This window comes from Protomyctophum bolini (genome assembly GCF_963924005.1).
Source record: "Protomyctophum bolini genome assembly, chromosome: 4".
In the NCBI taxonomy this organism is placed as follows: Eukaryota; Metazoa; Chordata; class Actinopteri; order Myctophiformes; family Myctophidae; genus Protomyctophum; species Protomyctophum bolini.
In genome coordinates, this window is record NC_137865.1 from 16,343,540 (window position 1) to 16,360,074 (window position 16,535).

Genomic DNA, 16,535 nt, shown 5'->3' on the forward strand with positions numbered 1-16,535 from the left:
TGTGTTGTAAACAACTCATGTTATGTCTGCGCACACTGTATGTTGCTATGGCTGCTGACGTTAGCATGTGTGCTATCAGGCAAAAGCTGAGATAGATATGCAACTACTACTGGGGAAAATGCCATACAAAACACAACACCTAATTTCGGAATGTTATTGTGACCTATTGAGCACAATCAGACCATCATGATTTGCTTGCTGGACCTATAATTAATTTATTAGCATTAAATGTCCACTCGCCCATCCAAAAGAAAAGCAAGATGGCTGCGACAGATTGTGAGCGCGACGGACTACGGAGGCCAGGAGGAGCAGAGCTGGTGACGTAAGAGGCAGGCAGTGTTGCCAGGTTTGCGAATTGTAAGCGAGTTGCAGTGTATGCAAGTAGCGTGGTTAAATTCCTTGTTTCTCGGCGTGTTGTGGCACCCGTTTATCTGCTGGCTCGATCGTGATTTTCATAAAAGTAATATTTGCAGAGTAAATAAGAAACTTGAACGGCTAAAAAATAGGCTATGTCAGTTCGGGGAGGGTGGCGAATTTATGTTGCATATAGAGATGTGTGGTAAAAGTGTGGTTCGGTCGGAGATAGAGCATGAAGAATGAGTATGGGTACACCTTTTCACTTGTATATAAGATGAGTTGGTATAAATCTCAAGGGATAATTCCACACACATTTCCAAGAGAGGCTAAACTAATTTAAACTATTAACGATTAGTCAAAATGATCTGATGAGCTGCAATAGTTGATGAATGCATGTAATGTACTGTATGTAAAGTATAACACACGTATAACACGTTAATGTTTGTGCATATGTTTGTTTGTGCATTCACCTCCCAATGTATGAATGAATGAACCAATGAATGAACCATTGTAAAGCGCAATTCATTATTATTATTTGTCTGCGTTACATTCCCTAATGTCTAGGGGTTATTAAAAGATGCAAAAAAGGTTGGAACGTGAACTGCAGTTTATTCACCATACTTTAACAAGGTTATATTTCAATAGAAAAATACGATGCAATTAATTACAAGGGTATAAATAATTAAATATATAAATATATCTATATTCTATCCATGACGTACTACTAGTGTGATAGTTTAGTGGGTTTACTGGGCTGCTCGAGCCGTATGTTACAGAACTTAAAGGTAAGGTTACTTAAATTATATAATGACCAGAAATGGCTGTATGGGGCAACCCAGAGAAACAAACAAAAGTTGACTATACCTTCCTCTATACAGTAAAACAGCATGTGACTGAATTACCATAATCACCCGATTATGTAACAGTATGTATAACACATTATAATGTTTGTGCATATTAATTGGATAATATGCATTGTTACTGCAGCTGCAATTAGCAGAAGCCATACGGCACCCTGGATAAGTATAGTGTCGGCCTTGACAAGGTAACGCTACAAAAGATACACAACACAATACTGTAATGAGCTGCTGCACATTCTGTGCTGAGAACCGTTTGAATTTTTTTAGATGCTAATGATCTAAATATATTTTTCAGCCGTTTTGATAAGAATGACTTCAGTGCTGAGCGTGATAGTGTGTGTATGTCCATTCCAGAGTATGACCCTATCACACTCAGTGAAAATGAAATTGTAGCTAGCCTTTCCTGTATTAAGCCCAACTCGGCCCCTGGGCCAGATGGCCTTAGAGGTAGAGTGTAGACTAGAGGTAGATGCTATTCCAGTATTTGCTTGACTCTCTAACAATGCCCAACTTATGGAAAATGTCTTGTATTGTGCCTCTCCCCAAGAAGCCTGGAGCCACTGAACTAAAAGATTTCAGGCCCATTGCTCTTACTTCCATTTTGGGAAAATGTTTTGAAAGAGTTATAAGCTGACAAATCACAGCCATGGTTTCTAACAGCTTAGATCATCTCCAATGTGCTTATAAAAGTCAGAGAGGATTTAACACCCTGTCAAAGCATCTCCAAGTCACCTCCCACTTTGCCAGGGTGCTTTTTATTGATTTTACCTCTGCTTTCAACAGCATGCAGATACACACCCTTCTGCAGATACACACTCTTCTGCAGAGACTCATTGACAGGGGTAATTGGAGGTATTATCCATTTTGTCAGAGACTTCCTAGCTGACATGTCCGTGTTAATGATACTCTGTCCGACATCACTGTGCTTAACACCGGTGCTCCACAGGGGACTATCTTATCCCCCTTACTTTTCTACTTGTTAGACCAGGATATGTTTCATTTGTTCAAATATGCGGATGGCCCTGGTTGCCTTACTGAAGAAGGGGGACACAGCGGGGAGGATGTGTCATCTCTTCAGAACTGGTGTGATAAAAGCTCCTTAGGGATCAATGTGACAAAAACAAAATAACTTGTCATTCATGAAAAGGAACCTGTGCAGTCCATCACAATTAGTGGACATATAGTGCAGGTAGTGGACAATTTTAAATACTTAGGCACATATATTGACAGCAAACTCAATTTCAGTGAAAAATACTGGCCAGATTATTTTAAACTTGTAACCAACGCCTCCACCTACTCCTTTAGAGTGAGCAAGCATATCATGGAAACAGTCTATAAGAACCTGATAAAGGGAATCTTGACTTTTAACATGGCAATGTGGTATGGCAATCTTAGGTGACATTCACACCAGAAAGCTTTACTGCGATTAAAACGAATCCTGCTGCACATTGTCAGAAAGTGCGCTTCGTTTGGCAGGTGTGAAGCATCATTCGAATCCTAATGCGCAGCAAAGAACCGCATTCTACTCCGACCAAAAATGGGGGTTTCGCTTGGCTTCCAATTGCACTTGATTACGATTGTATGATGAAATGTCAAGTTACTGAAGCTTAAAGTGATACTGTGACTGTGTAACATTCTTTTTTGTAGTCTTTGAGGCTACCTACTGAAGCTCCTTTTATCTGTTAGAACATAATAATAATCTATAATATATAATACAGATATATAATATAATAATAATAATGGGCTGTATTTGTATAGCGCCTTTCAAAATAGTTACAAAGTGCTTCACATAAGAATCAATACAAATGAAATGAGGCAATGAAACACAACAAAACAGATTAAATGAGATTAAGAATAGATTAAAGTTAAAACGGTTAGAGGAGAGAGAGATTTGAAATGAGACTCTGCAAGCCTTATCTCTTGTTCTTTGGATCAGGGAAGCAAATGCAAAAGAAAATGAGTGTGTATATTATTATCACATTCATAGGCACCGGAGGGGAAGGGGGGGGGTCAGAAGGGTCAGAATTAGGGATGCACAGATGTATCGAACACATATCGCAATTGGGCATTATTGGTCAATATCAGTATCGGCAAATAAAACTTTGCGTTGGCTATGTTGGTGTTATTGGTTATCTGCAGCCTACCAAGCTATAGATTCTGAACATTTATTTCATGTATTGATTTCCCTGGCCCAAACAACAAAAACTAAATAAACATACATACATATACAAACATCCGCTATCGGTATCGGCCAAGAATGTCCATATCATCCCAATAGTCTGAATGTCCCCACACTACTGGGAGGACACTATTACTCTATTTATTTATTTATTTCTCCCGACCGGCGTTGGACTAGTGCAGTTGTCGTTGTGTATTGGCTGCATGCTTGCCTCTCGCAGCAGCAATGATCGTTCTGTTTTCTTGCTACATGCAGTTGCTCTCTCACACTCAACATCGATCAACTAGGTGCCAGACAAGGCAAGGCAAGCTAATACACAAAAAAATCGTTGGTATGATAACTGTGGGTGTGAAAGAAGCAGATGCCCGCCGCAAGGCTCGGGCTGCAAGAATCAAGTGCTGCTATGACGGACTGACCAGGGATCAGATTACTGTAGCGCAATTATGGGGGAACAAATTTGTTCCCCGTCAGTTATAGTGTGATCATGGATTTCTTATTCATGGAGGTGCATGTCATTGACATTGTCTTATTGTAGGCTGCTACAGTATGGAGTGTATATAGCTGACATCTCGCAGGCTATGTTAGTCAGAACATCATTTTAGGTTTGTCGGCTCCATAAAATAATGGGTGCCGACCGGGTGCGTCTATCTTTTTCCTTTTCTTTTTAAATGTTGGCTCCAGTTAGATCTCGGAACATATACTCTATGTGTATAATATCAAATTATTATTCTCACAATTTATTCTGATTTCCTTATTTATTACTTAAGTGAGGTGCAAATGTCCCAGCCACCAATGTCCCCTCACTTTATTTCCCTCACGCTGATCACACTACGATATTATCACAATATCATTATCAGGGGTTTATTTGGTCAAGGGATATTGTGATATTTGATTTTGTCAATATCGCCCATTGGCTATTAAAAAAATTATGGTTGAATAAAAACAGCTGACATACTTTGGCAGCCATCTATTGTAAGAAAAAAGTTTTGACAACTTGTATAGCAAATGTGGTGTAGCATTTGCCTTTCATTAAAATGACACCACATTTTGCAGGCATATAGATCTCATTACCTGGCACATTTTGCTGATGGAAAAAACTCTGCAGTGCTTTTACAACTAAAGTATGAATGATAATAACAGGACAAGTCGTGTATAATACCGATAACTCTGCATGGTCATATTCATAGTTTAGTCAGAAGCTTGTGTTAACTTATTCACAGCCAGAGTAAATAAAAAAATAATATAACCCCTGACAGAGATTTTCTTTACCTTTCAAGTAGTCACAGAATTTGCATTTCCACTACGATCGATAAACACGTAGGTTTTCTCTGTTCTTCGACCATTTTTGTCAAAGCGACCACCTGTTTGGGCCGCCCACTGCTGGCCTAGTGCTCCAGGGGCATGCCAGATATAGGCTTAGACCTGACAGCGCGTTGCGTGTTCGAGTCCCATTCATGGCATGACGACCTTTGCTGGGTGTCTCTCCCCTTCTCTCTCTCCCACTTTCCTGTCTGTCTTCACTAATAACGATCATAAAGTCAAAAAGCCAAAAACTAATCTTAAAGAAAAAAAAAGCGACCACCTGTTCAAGTGTTAGGGTTCATCGAAATATAGCATGCTGGCTGATGTGGCTGACAAAGTAAGTAATTCATTTACCAAAAAAAAAGAAATATTAGAGAAACTTCACATTTAAATATGGAGAAACAAGGTTTCTGCCTCATAGCGACAATATGCAATCCCTGCCTCAACACCTCTGTTTCCTGAGATAACACCGTTTATGTATGCGTGACCTTAACTGTGACATTTACCGTTGGTGATATCAACCAAAAACTTTTAAAAGCTAAATTTCACTTTAGATCACTTTATATCAACTCTTGTGTGCACCCCAGAAGTTGCTTGATTCAATGTTTAATTTAATATTCATTTGATGTCACTGCTTTTGGTGACTCATATTGTCCTTATGAATGAGGAGACCTTGATTTCCCTTTAGTTATTTCAATGTTAAAGTCTAAGAAAGAAACAATGACCTACTTTTCATAATATTCATAATATTATGATAATGAATGACTAATGAGAATAAATGAAGGTCTTACTTAAAGGTTGTCTACTCTGCACACACCACACACAAGTCAGAGTAGACATGAAAATCTTCTTTGAAAGTGAAATCCCCCTTTAATGATCTCGTTTACACAAACTTTTATGAAACTGCATCCATCCATCCATTCTCAAATTATTTTGTACATAGACATACAGTATCTTGACCTTGACCACTGACCATTTCAACCCTACAATGAATTAATTTCAACCTTATTTTGGGCAAGGCTGTATGGGCAACAATTCAGAATTAAATGTTATTATTATTATTATTATTACTATTATTATTATTTAAGCTCTACAAGCTCACAATGCGTTGTATCGTGACCATTGTGAGCTTGTAGATCAGCTACTTTTGCTTGACCATCTTGTATGAAGAAGTAGTAGTAGTAGGGCATTAATTAATGAAATAAAAACATAAAAAGCTGAGGAATCTCCAATATAGATGCTCACAACGAGTTGCTGGTTGACAGGTTGTCAGTCTGTGATTAGTCACCAAAATGCTCACCCCAGAATAAGGACACTAGGGTGCTTACACTAAAGTTGTATTCACAAAAGAAGTTCTGGATTTTAGCTTTAAGTGATTAGTCATCATCTGTTCGGAACAGTCTGCTGATCTCTCACCAAGTTTGATGAAAATGCGGCCATCCATTCCCAGACGCACAGACAGACAGATAGCAGCAATTAGAATACCCTGCCTCGCATCACTGTAGGCCGGGTAACATTGTACCGCAGAGTTTCTTTTTAGTCCTCTATTTATACTGTAATTAGGACTCTGACTAGGCGCCTTTCAGCATGCAAAGAGCTTGTTAAAAGGAATTCAATTTTCAACTGTCTTTCCATTGAAATGGAAATGGGGGCTGTTGTATTTCTATAGAAGACAATAATAGTGCTATGTGCTTAAAGGAAGTTGATGGATGTGATTTAAGGTGTCAGGGGGAGGCTCACCCTGCAGCAGAGAGGTTGCCGTGGTTACTGTCTCTGGGACGCCGTCCACGCTGTAGATGGACTGGAGGAATTCAGGGACACAATCGTTCTCATCCGTTAACGATACCTGGACCTGGGTAGTGCGGAAATATAGGGGGTGAGTGGAGGGGAGGGGATGGTAGAGGATGGAAGGGGAGAAGAGAAGAGAAGAGAAGAGAAGAGAAGAGAAGAGAAGAGAAGAGAAGAGAAGAGAAGAGAAGAGAAGAGAAGAGAAGAGAAGAGAAGAGAAGAGAAGAGAAGAGAAGAGAAGAGAAGAGAAGAGAAGAGAAGAGAAGAGAAGAGGGGTGATGAGGTTAAGACAGGGATATACAATTAGAGTGATTTTAATAACTCTTAACTCTAGAAGACAGCCGCAGATAATTCTCTGTACAGGAGGCTGACCTCAAGCTAAATTGCACTTCAAATTTCCTCATCTTGCCAGTCCGATGCACATTTTATCTTCCACTTCATGGTTTGAGTCAAAAATAGAAATGTTCTGAGTATGTGTGTCCTCAAATGTGTGTGTTTTCAACAAAGGCCTATAGCCACCCTGTGCCCTATAATCTCTCTGTCAGCACCATGCGTACAGTGTGAAATGACAGCAGAGTAATAGTCCTGAGATACCTAGGATCCGTTTACCCAGCAGCCCCAGAGCTACCATGTCCACATTCACAGTACTCGGCTGAACTAGATCCCCTTTCCCTCTAAATCTCTGGGGTTTAATAAAAGCAAGACATCATGAAGACTGTCAAACAAAATCTTTAAATTAAGAATTTGCAATGACACTGAATATCTGAATTTCACTGGAAAACGGTCCATGGTGAAGGACGTTTTTTAAGATTAGCAGCAACAAAAAAACAATGAATTGTATCTTCATCCCTTTTCACGTTTTGTGTATTTCTGAGACCGGGGAGGCAGATCAAAATCTTACTGTGGCAACAGGCTTGGGACCCAAAACAAAACAAAATGCATGCACACAGAGTGCTTCTGTCTCCACTCTAGAATGGATAGCTACACAAAGGCGAAATAATCCTATAGTCTACTGGCCAAATAATACTAGACTTTCCATTACTCCGAAAACAGACATCCCTGGTTGACAAAACTGCAGTAGCTGAAAGGCTTCAAAGGCATGTGCAAAGCAACAGTAGGCTGTCAGACATGAACTTTGGAGCCAGATAAGGCAAATGTCTTTAATTTACAGCATATATAGACCGGTGCCCGGTAGTTTGATCAGGATTTGGAAGGCGTTCAAATCGGCCTCAGGTCTAAAGGGGTTAAAGTATGCACACATCCTTTTTCCTCTTACTGCCGCTGTGCTGTTGTGTTGTTGTTGTGCCACCGCCATGCAGTGTTTTGGTTGTTAGTGTTTCAGTTTATTCTGCACATGGGTTTCATTGTGAACACTGAAACCTCACAAGGCGCATAACAGCCCCCCTACTGAAAACCACTTTCAGTGTGCCTGGATAGGATAAATGCTGTTGTAGATGGCTGGGGCCTATGGAAAAAAGCTGAAAATTGCACTCTGTGTCTCCAGTCTGTTTTGTAAGCTCTTAAACCATCTACTGTATTCTGGATTTGTGGAGAGTGTTGGGCTGCTAGTTCTTCAGGGCTAGTGTGTGTGTGTGTGTGTGTGTGTGTGTGTGTGTGTGTGTGTGTGTGTGTGTGTGTGTGTGTGTGTGTGTGTGTGTGTTGGTGCGTGTTCGCCTGCGTGCGTGCGCGCGCGTCATATGCACACTATCACTGGCGCACACATGGTTGTCATAACTACCAGTACATGCAACCTCTTACAAGAGAGATGACATCAGACTTAAGGCAAAACAACCCAAGAAATACATCTTGCCCCTGTATTTCACCATGGACTGTATGATACTGTGACAAAGATGGTGCGTCACCAGTTCTCAACTTGCTAAAAGATATTGGCAACTATGAAGTCAACTAAACTTGGCAGTACAAATGCTTTCATTTACTTTTACTTGGTCAACCCAAGTTTTACATAATTTAATTGTAACAAGTACTACGTGTGTTTGCATTAAAGGTATATTCAGTGATTTCACTTAATTCAAATACCACTTATTTTGTGTTTTATTGTGATAATCCTCCCTACTATAGAGTGTGCTGACCATAAGGACTTCCTACCTGTCCCCAGTGAGCCCCTGGGGGTCAAAAAACCTTAGGTTACGTTTTTGGCTAGGTGGCCCAGGCTTCATCCAATCAGGATAGAGGGGGGCCTTCCGCCAATCATTATCGAGCGGGGGCGGGCCTTGGTGTGCGTGCTGTTGGCCTGTTGCGTGTCCCCCCACTGTAGTGTGTGCATGTGCACATCTTTTTACCGGGGCAGACCGGGGGGTTTTCCAAATCACCCAAAACACTGAATGCTCCTTTAAGTGTACTTAAATAATCAATTTAGAGTACCGGTACTATGTACTAAGATTTGGATTTGGCGACAATATGAGTATTGTTTTCCCCAGACTGACTTAATATGATCACAGTGAACCTCAGCTCAACTTGGCTAACTTTATATATGAGTGACAAAATCCGATCTCATTTTTACACTGTTCCTCTGTGCGTGCGTGCGTGCATGCATGGGTGCGAGTGTGCGTGCGTGTGTGCGTTTCTTTCATGCGTGCCATGCATGTGTGTGTCATCACACATCATTACACATCATGAGTGTAAATTCACTGTAACTCTGACAGTGTATAGATGCAACCAGACGGATACATGTGGTTCCATTCATACTGTCAGTGTTAAGAATGTCTTTATTTAACCCAGTGATTCTCAACCTGTGGTACGTGTCAAGTATATACCACTCAAGTACTCAAGTACCACTATAGTGGTACTTGAGCTCCCCTCTGGTGGTACTACTACAAGGTAGTTCTTCTGACCAGGGAATTGGTTGAAATTGGCTCTCTAGCTGTGCTGAAATGAGCATGACAGCACACCTAGCTGCTAATAGAAGATTTGAGAACAGATTAATCACATTAGACAGAGTCAGTGGCGAAGATATATCGACAGTGCAACCGGTGCAATGCACCGGGGCCCAGCGCCCCCAAGGGGCCCATGAAGGGGGAAGTAGAAGGGGGAAAAAAGAGTCAAGACAACGGTCAGTGAAAGCCTGGTTTCAGGGGTTATCGGTCGCAGGAAGAGTAACACAAAGGTTTCGTCAGTGATGTCACTGTTGTTACCACAGTTCACTTCAGGGGAAAAGGCCCGCTCTACTCAGACAGTTTTATATAGTTTCAGGCGTGTGCTGGGTGCAGATTCCAAAAGAACATATAGAAAATGAATTACTGCTGCTGCGGAGCACTATTTTTATTAATAAAGACTCTTACTCGACTGGACGTGTGGATTTAATTCATTTTCTATAGCTTTACCACAGCCCGGCCCTTGTTTCAATGTGTGTGTTACTGTGTTCATGCGCTGCCTGTCAGCAGCACAACATAGCTCAGCTGTAGCCTATTTTGTCAAGTTTTTTCCATCTGTCCAAGTCATTTCTGATTACAGATACATACAGATGTATCTGTTAACCTGTAAACATACATACAGATTGATTGAATATTTTACAGATTGCCCCAAACCAATGACCCCCGCCCCCCCTACCCCCACAACCACAACCTATTTGCACCGGGGCCCATTGACAGGTCCTTTCGCCAGAGTTTGTTAAAGCAGCAGCATTATTGGCTTAGGTATGGAACAAAAGCAACAACAAAAAAAATACTAATAAATGAAATGTCCCTTCTGTGTTAACTGTTACTGTGTATAGCTGAATAGGATGGGGAAGGTATACGCTCCTGTATTTAACATCAGTTGGTATAAAAAGGTTGAGGACCAGTGATTTAATGGATGAAACCAACCTCTATGGCAGTGCTCAGGCCACTGGGGTCCTCACTGGCCCTGACCATCAGCAGGTACCGCCGCTGGTCGCTCTCGTAGTCCAGAGCTCTGGTCAGGCTGATCTCTCCCGTCTCCGGCTGGATGCTGAACAGGCTGCTGGGATTGATCAGCAGGCTATAGCCGAGGGACAGCTTCTGGAAGGAAATGGCAAACACCACCAGGAAGCTGCAGGAGACAGAGGAAAGAATTGATTGTCAGGGCTGAAACCTCGTATCTCCATATTTCTTTCTTCTTAACTTTGTATGTTATAAAAAATATATTTTATTATTCTATTTTTATTTTAGACGGGGGGGGGGGGGTAAATTAATTCCCTACTGTGTCACACCGGGGCTCCACCCGTCACCACAGGGAATGTTCCCTTTTTAATCAATGAAGGGTGGCTCCACTGCCCGCGTTGCGTTGCGTGACTGCATTCAAATTGCCCCGGTTCGTTTTTTGGAGCCCTGCCGTTATACTATGGTAAATAGCCGATCTGAATTAGATTTTTGTCAAAGTAAAAGTGATTAAACTAAACTTTTTGAATGAATAAAATGTACAGTAATTGTATCCAATCTGTATGGTAGAGTATGTAAATACAATATAACGTGTACAATTGGGGTGGTTGTATTTTGTCTCCCTGCTCCTCTATTGAGACATTAAGGTCCGATTTAGACTGCAGTGCACATCCAGTCAAATCCAATTAAAATCGGATCTTTTGGCCCGACCGTTCACACTGCATTTGCAAGTGACCAGATCAGATCTGTCACAGCAGCTGCAATTTGCAACACTAGATTGTTTTGGGATGAATCTAGAGTTGCATATACCCTCCATTGACAGATCCAAATCGAAATTCCGATCTGCTTGTATTAAACGACGGAATTTGCAGCTGTAGGTCAAGCTTGAATTATCCTCTTTCAATCTACAAAGTGTTTGTTTCATAAAAATCACACCCGTGTGAACACCCTGCCCTTCTCTCTCTCTCTCTCTCTCTCTCTCTCTGTATTATGTGCAAATTCGAAACAGGTGGTACGCAGGGCCGTTCAGTGACTTTGACGAGCGCTTCCAAACTCCAACACACAAAAAGAATCACCTGCACCAAATTTATTGACAGCGGCTACTGTCACATATATGTGTGTTCAGACTGGCAGCCAAATCCAGCCTGAATCAGATCTGTGACACAAACAAGTCACATGGAATCCAATTTAGATCAGGTTACTGCGTTCAGACTGAGACGGATGTCCTGAAATCAGATTTGAATCAGATTTGAAACCACCTCTGAATGTGTCTCAAGAAGTCGCATTTGTAAAAGTCTGATTCAATGTGACTTGTTTGCGTTTAGACTTATTTAAACAAATCGGATTCCAATCTGGATGTGGCACAGATCTGATTCAGGCTGGATTTCGCTGCCAGTGTAAAAGGGCCTTTAGATCCTGTCTCTAGGCGAGACATGACCTATGACACGATCCCGCTTTTGGTTTGACACAAATTTGGACCTGAAAGGTTCAAGTTTTAATTTATCCCTGAGCAAGCAGGCCGGCTCTATTAGTTCAATCAAGAAATGTCAGCACTTGCGCAGAAGACCTGGGTTCAAATCCGGGGCAGAAGTGGAAAGTTACACAGTGGAGCTAGCTGTGGGATTTATTAAACCAATGAAAAGCATTAACGAGAGCTTGTGACAAAATAATGTCCTGAAAAGTAACAGTTTTGGACATAAAAGGTTTCCACCCGACAGCAAAATAATATTTGACACACGCCAGCACTGACTGATGATCGATCAAACCCCTCAAACCAGAAATATTGGGCACTCGTCAGTGCTCTGAAGCGTTTCTTTTTTTTTATCCAGTCCAATATGTTCTGAATCCAAATTGAGCCGTTCTTTTGTCAATACTGTGCTAAAAGGGAATCACATGAGGCCTAAACGTGAAGCGATTTACTGTACACGTCACGCGCCCGGTCAATGCACTTTTTCCCAAATGTAGGATCCCTTTGGGTCGCGGACACATTATTATGAGTTGTGAGTAAATATCAAGTTTTCTAACCTTTCCTACACAAAAGGAAAAAAGAAAAGTGACGTTTGCGTGACCTTTTGGTGATTGGCCGATTGACACCACGTGACCTTGTGTACTGGAAACCTCGTCGGCTGGAATGCGCCTGCAGCCAGCGGGGCGGAACAGCAATCGATAAGCACCACGTTCTGCGCAACACTCGGGTGCCTTTCACACCTAAAGTCCTCTAAAAAGCTCTGGTCGTATCAATAAGACAAATTGTTTCATTTTTCATTAGGTCTGGTTTGTTGCACACTGTCCTGTGTTAGCAACCGAAAATTGTAAAAGAAAAATGACACGCGCTCGAACAGGCCGCATTTCTAGGGAAAATCACTTCATTGCAATAGTCACTGGAGGAAGTGGGGAGAAGGTCTGTGTTCATCTCATGGGAAAGTGGACGTATTTTACTAGATACATGCACATTTCTGCCACTATTTTCTGTCTAATGTAAGTAAGTAAATGATTGCTGTAATGATTGTTGACATAATATAACAGTTAGATTATGTTAACGCAATCAAGTGCTAGTATAAGTTAGATTCTAACTTATAATTGTACTTGATTGTGTTAATATGAGAGATGAAAAGCGTTGAAAAGTCACATCTTGTGCTAAAATATGTGTGTGAAGACAGCAAATTTTGTGCAACATTAATTCCTCTACATGTGTTCACATACTGTATAGAAAATGCAGAGAGCCCTGTGGCATACAGTATGATTTATTCAAATTTCTTGTTTTCAAGAATCTTGAGATCTACATAAAAAATGCCCTCCCCCACATTTCTTTCCATAAATGTTTTAACATTTTCAAATGTTTCAAATGTTCAATGCAAAATGCAATAGCAGATCTACACACAATGGGAAGCATTGTGAGCTTTTAGATTTGATATGTTGCACTATTAATGAAATACGGTTACGCTCAAGTGATTCATTCATTTACCGGTAAGTCTGGGTCCCAGGGGGACAACACATTTCTCTTCAGAGTTTGCCAGCCAGTGCTCTGTAATGTACTAATGTGAGGTTTGTTTTTGTGAGTTTGTTTTTGTGGAATGTTTGCTTTAGCCCGACTGAATACATTTGATCCGGGGTATTTACGCTTGTTTGCTCTTCGTTGCTAAAATTGGGATTCATTAACATTTGAAGTGTGCTTGTTTGTAGGTCGGCACATGTGCATGTGCGTGCTAGTGTGCATGTGCGTGCTAGTGCGTAGTGCGTGCTAGTGTGTGTGTGTGTGTGTGTGTGTGTGTGTGTGTGTGTGTGTGTGTGTGTGTGTGTGTGTGTGTGTGTGTGTGTGTGTGTGTGTGTGTGTGTGTGTGTGTGTGTGTGTGTGTGTGTGTGTGTGTGTGTGTGTGTGTGTGCGTGAGCATGCTAATGAAGTTTGTGAACGGTTTGTGGATTCAAAGGATCCCACTGTGAGAACTGCAGTGACCTATAGGAGGATGTATACTTACGGCTGCCCCTCTGGCGTGTTCTCCGGTATGGCGATGGCGTACGTGGTGTTGGTGAACTGGGGAGGCCTGGGCCCCGCCACCACCGACAGCATGGCAGGCACGCTCCGGCTGCCCAGGCCGTCCAGAGCCACCACGCTCAGCAGGTACTCTCTGTCCCGCTGCAGGGCCAGGCCCGTGGTCACCACCTGGCCCGTACGCTTGTCCACCGCAAAGCAGCCATCTCCACCTATACGCACAGATGACACGGAGGTGAGTCACTATACTTACAACAACGGCAACACAACACAGCAAGCACAATAGAGCGTCGCAGTCCCTCCCCCTTTCAGAACGACGAGTGGCCCAGGCATTTCAAAACGTATTTATTTAAAGACCTTTTAAGCGTCGTACGAAATCTGTCGTGACAAATCATGACAACACACACAATATTTTGGACCAAACAAATAATTACAAAGAAGAAAAACAACAAAAAAGTGTTGTAACCTGCCGTTTTTTTCTACTTTCTAATTCTTTGTTTGGCCCGAAAAATTGTGTGTGTTGTCATGATTTGTCACGACAAGAGTTGGCTTTGTACGACGCTTAAAAGGTCTTTAAATAAATACGTTTTGAAATGCCTATGGGAAAAATGCATTGGGATTCATTTCCTGGGCCACTCGTTGTTCTGAAAGGGGGAGGGACTGCGACGCTAGTCTATACTGTATCTCAGGGGGGGTGGGCAGCTTCGACGATGGAGAGGGCCACTATATTTCCACACTCACTCCACAGAGGGCCACATTGTATGTTACTGTCGTAGCAAAAAAGTATGAATATCTGCAGATATCATCAGATATTAACCTGCAGGCCGCATTAACTGTAGGTGGGGTAGGGGCCGCATGTGGCCCCGGGGCCGTCAGTTGCCCATGTATGCTGGATTAGGGATTGATGTGTAAAAAAGTGTCCACAATGAAAATAGTTTACCCCCAACCCTATCTCTCTCTCTCTCTCTCTCACTCTCTCCACAATGTAGGTATATATACACACTCAAAATGTAAATGCTGTCTTTCTGATTGTCTCCAGCGTCTGCTCCTGCATAAACAAACTATGCCCTCACTCTTTGTTTTTCATCTTCTCCAGACAGTCATTGCTGTTTACCCCTGTGTCTGTTGCTCCGCCCCCTATAGGCACTGCCACTCTCTTACATGTCTCCTCTGATACATTGACTGCGAGCTGTTTCATCAGGGGACTCACTCAGTGCACACGCACAGAGGTTCATGCTGTCTCAACGCTCAAGTGATTCTCAACCTTTTATTTTATTTCAAGGACCCTGAGTTTGGTGTGCATTAGGCCAGTGGTTCTCAACCTTTTCAGGCCGCGGCCCCCCAAAATAAACATTATTTGAACAAATTGTAGTTGTAACTTGTAGGAGACTAGTTGAGCCATTCAATTTAGTTTGACTCGGTTCCAGTGATAAATATTGTGAAAATAGCAGATCTACAAGCCCACAGCGAGGCGCTGTGAGCTTGTAGACAATTTGGACAATGTTTGAACAGTTTTTAACAGTATAGTTTGTTGATTACTTTTGATGCAGTAGCCTAATGGTCTTTTTTCTTTTCTTCTTTGAGGTATTAAGTGAAGTTGTCACTTTACTGTCATCTGTCATGTGGCGACCCCCCTGGGGGTCCCGACCCACAGGTTGAAGACTTGGGCCACAGACCCCCATGCTTGTAAACTTTATTTAACCGACAGAAATCACATTTTATTATCCATTATCTTTGAATTATTTTAAAAATGGATTGGAATGGACACATAAGGGTCTATTGAATCCATGTGTACACTCTCAGAGTTACAGCCCGCTGGTCCCCGCTCCCGCACCCCAACGTTGAGAAACATGGCGCTCTCTCTCCGAGACCCTAATACGCCGCACAAACAGCTTGCCTCCGAACAACCAGTCTCTAGTTCAGCAAAGAGAGAAAGAAGTAGAGCCAAGTAAGTGGATTTATTTAAAACCATATGTTGTGACAGGCAGCATTGTCTTCATCAGGGGTGAGCACAGCTGGTGCAGACGGCGTCCCACCCACTACCAACAACACCGCTGCAGTTCAACAGACAGCCCAGCTAGCTACCTGGAGTTGAACCTGGGGTCTCTGTGGTGGGCGAGTGTTTTAAAAGAAAACGTGCACGCGTAAATATTTTTGAATAGTTAAAATGGCCAGTCTACAAACTCACAACGTGTCAATGTAGATTGGCTAGTTGAACTATTAAAAAATGTTTTTCAAAATAGTAAAAAGAAAGTTTAGGGATAAGGGGTTTAGCGGTGACGAAAATGGAACCCTTAGTGTTTTTATTTGTTTGATTCTTAGTTGTATTTATTTTTTCAGTATGTGTCCTGTTTCATACTGCAATGTTAAGATTAAATAAATAAATGAACAAACAAACAAACAAACAAACAAATAAATAAATAAAGGTGTATCAATCTAACTATCCATCCATCCAATATTTTTAGATGTGTGTCATTACAAAGTATGAAAAAAGAATAGAAAAGTTGAGTATCTACTAAAGGAAATTAGCCCAGATACTGTACTCTAAAGTGGGACAAATATGCGCATAATATTAAGGACATAACCACAGTATGCATTACATTGGAAGAATCATCATTACTATTGTGGTACAGATAATATTTCATGTGGATATGTCATGACTCCTTCACGGTGTGTAATATATGCACACATTTGACCCACTTTAG

The 16,535-nt window shown here is 41.7% G+C and overlaps 1 protein-coding gene across 1 annotated transcript in view; it reads right to left on the minus strand.

The window, feature by feature from the left end:
* The window catches only part of LOC308314722 (neural-cadherin-like), a gene marked incomplete at its 5' end in the record, with an annotated part of 230,491 nt that overhangs the window by 156,498 nt on the left and 57,458 nt on the right, over positions 1-16,535 (minus strand). Inside the window, 3 exons of the mRNA XM_080762381.1 lie at positions 6,439-6,550; positions 10,308-10,512; positions 13,817-14,042. Coding sequence (XP_080618507.1) covers positions 6,439-6,550; positions 10,308-10,512; positions 13,817-14,042 — 543 coding nt within the window. The remainder of the gene's footprint in view (positions 1-6,438; positions 6,551-10,307; positions 10,513-13,816; positions 14,043-16,535) is intronic.